Source organism: Chiloscyllium plagiosum, unplaced genomic scaffold, assembly GCF_037043375.1.
Source record: "Chiloscyllium plagiosum isolate Xiang-an unplaced genomic scaffold, Cpla_swu_hap1 HiC_scaffold_30, whole genome shotgun sequence".
Taxonomy (NCBI): Eukaryota; Metazoa; Chordata; class Chondrichthyes; order Orectolobiformes; family Hemiscylliidae; genus Chiloscyllium; species Chiloscyllium plagiosum.
Window position 1 is genome coordinate 47,241,894 of NW_028270168.1, and position 10,076 is coordinate 47,251,969.

Here is a 10,076-nt window from a genome sequence, read left to right on the forward strand (position 1 = left end):
GCTCTCACACTGTCCTCCTTCTCACACTGTCCTCCCTCTCTCACACTGTCCTCCCTCACACACTGACCTCCTTCTCACACTGTCCTCCCTCACACTGTCCTCCCTCACACACTGTCCTCCCTTTCACACTGTCCTCCCTCTCACACTGTCCTCCCTCTCCCACACTGTCCCCCCTCTCACACTGTCCTCCCTCACACACTGTCCTCCCTTTCACACTGTCCTCCCTCTCACACTGTCCTCCCTCTCACACTGTCCTCCCTCTCCCACACTGTCCTCCCTCTCACACTGTCCCCCCTCTCACACTGTCCTCCCTCACACACTGTCCTCCCTCACACACTGTCCTCCCTCATACACTGTCCTCCCTCACACACTGTCGTCCCTCTCACACTGTCCCCCCTCACACACTGTCCCCGCTCTCACACTGTCCCCGCTCTCACACTGTCCTCCCTCACACACTGTCCTCCCTCATACACTGTCCTCCCTCACACACTGTCGTCCCTCTCACACTGTCCTCCCTCTCTCACACTGTCCTCCCTCTCACACTGTCCTCCCTCTCACACTGTCCTCCCTCTCTCACACTGTCCTCCCTCTCACACTGTCCTCCCTCCCACACTGTCCTCCCTCTCACACTGTCCTCCCGCTCTCACACTGTCCTCCCTCTCACACTGTTCCCCCTCTCACACTGTCCTCCCTCTCACACTGTCCTCCCTCTCACACTGCCCCCCCCACACTGTTTCCCCATTTCACACTGTCCTCCCTCTCACACTGTCCTCCCGCTCTCACACTGTCCTCCCTCTCACACTGTTCCCCCTCTCACACTGTCCCCCCTCACACACTGTCCCCGCTCTCACACTGTCCCCGCTCTCACACTGTCCTCCCTCTCACACGGTCCCCCCTCTCACACTGTCCTCCCTCTCACACTGTCCTCCCTCTCACACTGTCCTCCCGCTCTCACAATGTCTTCCCTCTCACACTGTCCCCGCTCTCACACTGTCCTCCCTCTCACACTATCCCTCCCTCTCACACTGTCCCTCCCCCTCACACTGTCCTCTCTCTCGCACTGTCCTCTCTCTCGCACTGTCCTCCCCCTCACACTGTCCCCCCCTCACACTGACCTCGCTCTGGCACTCTCCTCCCTCTCACACTGTCCTCCCTCTCACACTGTCCTCCCTCTCGCACTCTCTTCCCTCTCACACTGTCCTCCCTCTCACACTGTCCTCCCTCTCACACTGTCCTCCCTCTGACACTGTCCTCCCTCTCACACTGTCCCCCCTCTCACACTGTCCCCCCTCTCACTGTCCTCCCTCTCACACTGTCCCCCCTCTCGCACTCTCCTCCCTCTCACACTATACCCCCTCTCACACTGTCCTCCCTCTCACACTGTCCTCGCTCTCACACTGTCCTCCCCCTCACACTGTCCTCTCTCTCGCACTGTCCCCCCCTCACACTGACCCCACTCTGGCACTGTCCCCCCTCTCGCACTCTCCTCCCTCTCACACTGTCCCCCCTCTCGCACTCTCCTCCCTCTCATACTGTCCTCCCTCTCACACTCTCCTCCCTCTCACACTGTCCCCCCTCTCATTGTCCACCCTCTCATACTGTCCCCCCTCTCACACTGTCCCCCCTCTCGCACTCTCCTCCCTCTCACACTGTCCCCCTCTCTCTGTCCTCCCTCTCACACTGTCCCCCCTCTCACACTGTCCCCCCCTCGCACTCTCCTCCCTCTCACACTGTCCCCCTCTCTCTGTCCTCCCTCTCACACTGTCCCCCCTCTCGCACTCTCCTCACTCTCACACTGTCCCCCCTCTCACACAGTCCTCCTCCTCACACTGTCCTCTCTCTCGCACTGTCCTCCCCTCACACTGTCCCCCCCCCCTCACACTGACCCTGCTCTGGCACTCTCCTCCTTCTCACACTGTCCTCCCTCTCACACTGTCCTCCCTCTCACACTGCCCCCCTCTCGCACTCTCCTCCCTCTCACACTGTCCCCCCTCTCGCACTCTCTTCCCTCTCACACTGTCCTCCCTCTCACACTGTCCTCCCTCTCATACTTCCTCCCTCTCACACTGTCCCCCCTCTCGCACTCTCCTCCCTCTCACACTATACCCCCTCTCACACTGTCCTCCCTCTCACACTGTCCTCCCTCTCACACTGTCCTCGCTCTTACACAGACCTCCCTCTCGCACTGTCCTCTCTCTCGCACTGTCCTCCCTCTCACACTGTCCTCCCCCTCGCACTGTCCCCCCCTCACACTGACCCCGCTCTGGCACTGTCCCCCCTCTCGCACTGTCCTCCCTCTCACACTGTCCTCCCTCTCGCACTGTCCTCCCTCTCGCACTGTCCTCCCTCTCGCACTCTCCTCCCTCTCGCACTCTCGTCCCTCTCGCACTGTCCTCCCACTCGCGCTGTCCCCCCTCTCGCACTGTCTCCCCTCACACACTGTCCCGACTCTCGCACTGTCCTCCATCTCGCACTGTCACCCCCCTCACACTGTCCCCCCCTCACACTGTCCTCCCTCTCACACTGTCCTCCCTCTCACACTGTCCTCCCTCTCACACTGTCCTCGCTCACACACTGTCCTCCCTCTCACACTGTCCTCCCTCTCACACTGTCCTCCCTCTCACACTGTCCCCCCCTCTCACACTGTCCCCCCCTCACACTGTTCCCCCCCCCCACTCTGTCCGCTCTCTCACCCTGTTCCCCCCCCCCTCACACTGTCCTCCCTCTCGCACTGTCCCCCATCTCACACTGTCCTCCCTCTCGCACTGTCCCCCATCTCACACTGTCCTCCCTCTCACACTGTCCTCGCTCACACACTGTCCTCCCTCTCACACTGTCCTCCCTCTCACACTGTCTGCTCTCTCACACTGTCCCCCCTCTCACACTGTCCGCTCTCTCACCCTGTTCCCCCCCTCACATTGTCCTCCCTCTCACACTGTCCTCCCTCTCACACTCTCCCCCCCTCACACTGTCCCCCCTCTCACACTGTCCTCCCTCTCACACTGTCCTCCCTCTCTCACACTGTCCCCCCTCTCACACTGTTCCCCCTCTCACACTGTCCCCACCTCACACTGTCCCCCCTCTCACACTGTTCCCCCTCTCACACTGTCCCCCATCTCACACTGTCCTCCCTCTCACACTGTCCTCCCTCTCACACTGTCCCCCTCTCACACTGTCCTCACTCTCACACTGTCCTCCCTCACACACTGTCCTTCCCTCTCACACTGTCCTCCCTCACACACTGTCCTCCCTCTCACACTGTCCTCCCTCTCGCACTGTACCCCATCTCACACTGTCCTCCCTCTCACACTGTCCTCCCTCTCACACTGTCACCGCTCTCACACTGTCCTCCCTCTCGCACTGTCCTCCCTCTCACACTGTCCCCCCTCTCACACTGTCCCCCCTCTCACACTGTTCCCCCTCTCACACTGTCCCCCATCTCACACTGTCCTCCCTCTCACACTGTCCTCCCTCTCACACTGTCCTCCCTCTCTCACACTGTCCCCCTTCTCACACTGTTCCCCCTCTCACACTGTCCCCCCTCTCACACTGTTCCCCCTCTCACACTGTCCTCCCTCTCACACTGTCCTCCCTCTCACACTGTCCCCCTCTCACACTGTCCTCACTCTCACACTGTCCTCCCTCACACACTGTCCCTCCCTCTCACACTGTCCTCCCTCACACACTGTCCTCCCTCTCACACTGTCCTCCCTCTCACACTGTCCCCCCTCACACACTGTCCCCCCTCTCACACTGTCCCCGCTCTCACACTGTTCCCCCTCACACACTGTTCCCCCCCCTCACACTCTCCCCCCCTCACACTGTCTGCTTTCTCACCCTGTTCCCCCCCTCACATTGTCCTCCCTGTCACACTGTCCCCCCTCACACTGTCCCCCCTCTCACACTATCCCCCCCTCACACTGTGCCCCCCTCACACTGTCCCCGCCCCACTCTGTCCGCTCTCTCACCCTGTTCCCCCCCATCACACTGTCCTCCCTCTCGCACTGTCCTCCCTCTCGCACTGCGCCCCTCTCGCTCTGCCCCCCTCTCACGCTGTCCCCCCTCTCACACTGTCCTCCCTCTCGCACTGTCCTCCCTCTGGCACTGTCCCTCCCTCTCACACTGACCCCCATCTCACACCGTCCTCCCTCTCACACTGTCCTCCCTCTCACACTGTCCTCCCTCTCACACTGTCCTCCCTCACACACTGTCCCTCCCTCTCACACTGTCCTCCCTCTCTCACTGTTCCCACTCTCGCACTGTCCTCCGTCTCTCACACTGTCCTCCCTCTCTCACACTGTCCCCCCTCTCACACTGTCCCCGCTCACACACTGTCCCCGCTCTCACACTGGCCCCGCTCTCACACTGTCCTCCCTCTCACACTGTCCTCCCTCTCACACTGTCCTCCTGCTCTCACACTGTCCTCCTGCTCTCACACTGTCCCCCCTCTCACACTGTCCCCCCTCTCACACTGTTCTCTCTCTCGCACTGTCCTCCCTCTCTCGCACTGTCCTCCCTCTCTCCAACTGTCCTCCCTCTCTCACACTGTCCTCGCTCTCACACTGTCCTCGCTCTCACACTGTCCTCGCTCTCACACTGTCCCCCCTCTCACACTGTCCCCCCACTCTCACACTCTCCTCCCTCTCACACTGTCCCCCCACTCTCACACTCTCCTCCCTCTCACACTGTCCTCCCTCTCACTGTCCCCCTCTCACACTGTCCCCGATCTCACACTGTCCCCGATCTCACACTGTCTCCGATCTCACACTGTCCCCCCTCTCACACTGTCTCCGATCTCACACTGTCTCCGATCTCACACTGTCCTCCTTCTCACACTTTCCCCCCTCTCACACTGTCCTCCCTCTCACACTGTCCTCCCTCTCACACTGTCCTTCCTCTCACACTGTCCCTGATCTCACACTGTCCCCCCTCTCACACTGTCCCCGATCTCACACTGTCTCCGATCTCACACTGTCCCCCCTCTCACACTGTCTTCGATCTCACACAGTCCCCCCCTCACACTTTCCCCCCTCTCACACTGTCCTCACTCTCACACTGACCTGTTCCAATGAACATAGAACAGTCCAGCACAGGAACGGACTCTTCAGCCCATGATGCTCTGCCAAACATGGCGGCAATTTAAACTAATCCCTTCTGCCTGCCCTTGGACCATATGCCTCCATCTGCTTATCTAAAAGTCACTTGAACGCCCCTGTTGTATCTGTCTCCACTACCAGGCCTGGCTGTGTATTCCGAACTCCCCATACTCTCTGTGTAAAACACTTACCCGTCATATCATATTTAAATTTCCTGCTCGTACCTTAAATGCCTGCCCTCTGGTATTTGGGAAGAATGCAGCTCAGTGTGCAAGCTCGAGGATGAGAGACTCACCTTTAACTGGACTCTTTACTCAACAATAAATTCAACCATTTGAGATCCAGCCCTTTTCAGTAGTAATTATTCAATTCCTTGGTTCTTTCTTAATTTATTCACACCGTTTTTGGATGTTGCTATCTTGTCATTCGGATATCCTCCATATGCCTCTTATTGACTTATTACTGCTCTCTTTGACTCCTGCAGCATGAAATCTTGTGTCATTCAATTGCTCTCTCCAGCCCCTCCTGTCATTTCCCAAAACCTATTACTGTACATTTCAAACTTCCCTCAACTCCGATGTAAGGCCACAGACCGGAAACTCTTCCTCTCTCCACAGAGTTAAAAATCATACAACACCAGGTTATAGTCCAACAGGTTTAATTGGAAGCACACTAGCTTTCGGAGCGATGCTCCTTCATCAGGCGATTGTGACAATCACCTGATGGAGCGTCGCTCCGAAAGCTAGTGTGCTTCCAATTAAACCTGTTGGACTATAACCTGGTATTGTGTGATTTTTAACTTTGTACACCCCAGTCCAACACCGGCATCTCCGAATCATCTCTCCACAGAGGCAGCATAGCCGAGTGAAATCGCCCAGTAGTTTTTTATCACAACGCCAAAGATTTCGGTGAGGGCCGGAGTTGTAGGAAATGCAGGGGTCAGTGCTGAAAAGTCACACAGGAAACATTATTCACAGTGACTCAAAACACTACCAGCTGTGGCTCAGTGGTATTGTCCTTGCCTCTGAGTCATAGGTTAGACTCAGGGAGTGCTGCACTGCCCAAGGGTTTGTCTTTTAGATGAGGTACTAAGTTGTAGTTTGCTCCTTCAGTTGAACGTAAAAGATTCTGATTTGGAGATGCGGGTGTACAAAGTTAAAAACTTAATACATTGGGTGGCACAGTGGCTCAATGGTTAGCACTGCTGCCTCACAGCCCCAGGGTCCCAGGTTCGATTCCAGCCTTGGGCGACTGTCTCTGCGGAGTTTGCACATTCTCCCCGTGCCTGCACGGGTTTTTTCTGGGTGCTCTGGTTTCCTCCCACAGTCCAAAGATGTGCAGGATAGGTGAATTGCCCATAGGTTAGGTGTGTTAGTCAGAGAGAAATGGGTCTGAGTGGGTTACTCTTCTGAGGGTCGGTGTGGACTGGTTGGGCCAAAGGGCTTGTTTCCACACTGTAGGGAATCTAACCTAAACCAGGTCATAGTCCAACAGATTTAATTGGAAGCACTAGTTTTCAGAGCGCTGCTCCTTCATCAGTTGGTTGTGGTGTATAGAATTAGATTAGATTACTTACAGTGTGGAAACAGGCCCTTTGGCCCAACAAGTCCACACCGCCCCGCCGAAGCACAACCCACCCATACCCCTACATTTACCCCTTACCTAACACTATGGACAATTTAGCATGGTCAATTCACCTAACCTGCACAACTTTGGACTGTGGGAGGAAACCGGAGCACCCGGAGGAAACCCACACAGACACGGGGAGAACATGCAAACTCCACACAGTCAGTCGCCTAAGTTGGGAATTGAACCCGGGTCTCTGGCGCTGTGAGGCAGCAGTGCTAACCACTGTGCCACCGTGCCGCCCATAAATTGCAAGGCTCCGAAAGCTAGTGCTTCCAATTAAACTTGTTGGACTATAACCTGGTGTTGCATGATATTTAACTTTATAAAAGGTTCTGTTGCACTATTGCAAAGAACAGGAGAGGTCTGCCCATGCATCCGAGATAATGTTGTTCTCTCGAGTCAGCAGCACAAAATTCAACTGTCCAGCCACTTTCTCACTGCGACTTGTTGGAACTTTCTACGCACAATTCTCCATCATACTTCCTCCAACAGTGACTACATTTTGAAAAGTTTGCCGTGATGGGAAATGCTTTTGGGCAGGATGTGTTGTGGCACAGTGGGTAGTGACCTTTTCTCTGGGCCAGGATTTGCAGGTTCAAGTCCAACCTGAGCCCTTGATTTCCACACATGACAGTACCAGAGGATTGTCAAAATGTAAATAGACTCATGGGCAGATGAGAAGAGCGGGAGAGTTTTCTGGTCAGTCAGAACTTACACTGCAGTGCAACAACCTCTGTACATATCATAAAACACCAGGGGCAGGCTCGAGAATGAACAAGTATTCACCCATCTTCCAAAGGACCAGCACTGATACACTTCAAGATATTCTGCAATCATGGAAGGTGCTACATAAATGCAAGTCTTTCAAAGGACCCAGTGAAAACCAAATTAGATTATTTACAGTGTGGAAACAGGCCCTTCGGCCCAACAAGTCCACACCAACCCATTCCCTTGCATTTACCCCCTCACCCAACACTACAGGCAATTTAGCATGGCCAATTCACCTAACCTGCACATTGTTTTTTGGATTGGGGGTGGAAACCAGAGCAAACCCACGCAGACACGGGGAGAATGTGCAAACTCCACACAGAGAGTCGCGCTGAGGCAGGAATTGAACCCGGGTCTCTGGTGCTGTGAGGCAGCAGTGCTAACCACCGTGACCAGAACTGATCCTAAGCTCACAAATAAGAAACTGCAGATACGGGAAATCTGAACTAAACCCAGAAATTGCTGGAAAATTTCAATATGATTGATGGAGAGGGAAATAAGAGTTCACATTTTAGACCAATTTCCTTTCATCAGAGCCTGGTCTACAGGATATCTCTAACATGTTCTGGTTGGTAATTCTAACTTATTTCGTTTCTGTTATTCTAGAGCGAACAGTGCTCTTCATTTATACTCAATCCACATCACCATACGACAGCATCAGTTAGTGATGCAGGTCCCTGACAGCCAGTGCAGGCCAGCTGTAATGACCCAGAATCCCTGTTGACCTTGAGGTCACACTGAACCCAAAGAAAAATTGACATTATAGTTCCAGGTCACACACTGGATAACCCATAGCAATGAATGGGGGATTTATTTTGGGAAAATGTTTTCCCTCCTCTTGAAAACATCAATGATCCCACAATCGTTATCCAAACAAACTCCGAGAATGGGATGAGGAGATTGTCAAAGGGGAAGGGTCTGCACAGACACCACAGTGGACATGGACGGAAGGGAGGGGAAAAGGGAGGAGGGGAGGGGGAGTGAGAAAAGGTGAGGGGAGGGGAGGAAAAGTGGGAGAAAGGGGAGGTTGTGGGGGCACAGGGAGAAGATAGGAAGGACTGAGGGGAGGGCAGGAGAGAGCAAGAGGAGAAACAATCAACCTTTGTTGGTTTCCCTGCGCTGGTGACTGAGATTAAATCACCCAGATCTTCCGAAAATGAAGTGGAGAGCCGCAAGAGGCTGGAACCTCTCTGTTTGAGATTCCAGATACACAGACAGGGAATATGAAAGGTGTGAACTATTTAACTGGGCAGGGTAATAATGAGACCCTCTGCGTCTCCCCTTCTCTCTGGTACAGATGGTGGTGTCAACTGGGAATAGCTCACCATGTGGCCTCACGGTGCAGGAGTAGACTGGGCCCTTATCCCCATCAAACACACACACAGACTCATGTACAGACTCACAGAGTCACACACAGACATATACACAGAGACACAGTCTCACAGACATAGAGACACACACACTCACAGACACACACACAGAGACACAAACACACAGAGATACAGAGGCACAGATGCAGACACACACGCACAAACACAGGGAGAGTGACACACACAGGCAGAAACACACAGGCAGAAACACACAGTTTCACGGGCTCTGCAGCACAGCAGAGGATTAACCCCATTCACCCCCACAAAGACACTGAAGGAAGTGGGGGGTCTCTGTCCCTCAGAATAAGACCTCCCTCCCCCAGCCCGGGGCCGGGAGCCGGGCAGATTCCGATGCAGTGACCTGTGAAGTGTGAGCAGACAGGGGGAGGGTGGGGCGGCACTGGGAGCCAGACTGGGAGAGCAATGGGAATGAGAACCATTCAGTGAGAGAGAGAGAGAGAGAGGCAGCGCCGAGCTCAGAAAATCACTGCAACTCTCATCGCAATCTCAGTACAATGCATCTGCAAATGCGCACGTCCCTCTCCCAGAGAGAGAGAGAGAGAGGCTGAATTCAACCCAGCTCTGAGTCCCTCTCTCTCTGGATTATGTCAAAGGAAATGTTTCCGCCCCGGGATCCGCTAGCAATTAAAATAGAAAACAGTTTCTGTTCACGCCACATAGAGACGGGAAGATTGCAAGAGGCTGAGGGGTTGGATCTGATCAGAGACTTACACTGAGGCGGGCTGCAAGCAGGCTGCTGGCTTTCCATGGCTGGTCGGCTACAAGAGTCTTCACACAGTCCCGCTCGGAGCCTGGATCATTTTTTAAAACAAAAATCCCCACCCGAGAATCCGATCGATCTTGAGAGAGGGACCCACACCTCTCAGTCAGTCTCCACTCCCCCTCCGACAAGAGCCAAATAAAAAGTGTGGGATGTCAAAAGATTTTGCAACTCAACTTTCTCCTCCCCCTGCCTGTGTGTAATGCTGCAGGGACTGCATCGGTCTCCAATCCAACCGCAGCAGAAGCGAAAGGGGAAGAGAAAAAAAAAACTTGGCCAGGGCACTAGATAATGGATCTCTCCCCCCAGCACCCACCCCCTTCGCCTTTTTTTATTTAAACCAACACAGAGCGAGACTGAGCCAGTCAGACAGCGGCTGCACGACAGGAGCATTCATCAATCACTCTCTGCATTTGTGTGAGCCCTCCCTCC

At 54.6% G+C, this 10,076-nt stretch overlaps 1 protein-coding gene across 4 annotated transcripts in view; it reads right to left on the bottom strand.

Annotated features, from left to right (window-relative positions):
* map7d1a (MAP7 domain containing 1a) overlaps positions 1 to 10,076 on the bottom strand; it is a 260,340-nt gene that overhangs the window by 184,554 nt on the left and 65,710 nt on the right. Inside the window, exon 1 of one of the 4 annotated variants that reach the window (XM_043717934.2) lies at positions 9,596 to 9,889. The exons of the other annotated variants lie outside the window; for them this stretch is intronic. Coding sequence (XP_043573869.1) covers positions 9,596 to 9,632 — 37 coding nt within the window. The 5' untranslated portion in view covers positions 9,633 to 9,889. Of the gene's footprint in view, positions 1 to 9,595; positions 9,890 to 10,076 lie in introns of those variants that run through there. 4 annotated transcript variants of the gene reach the window in all.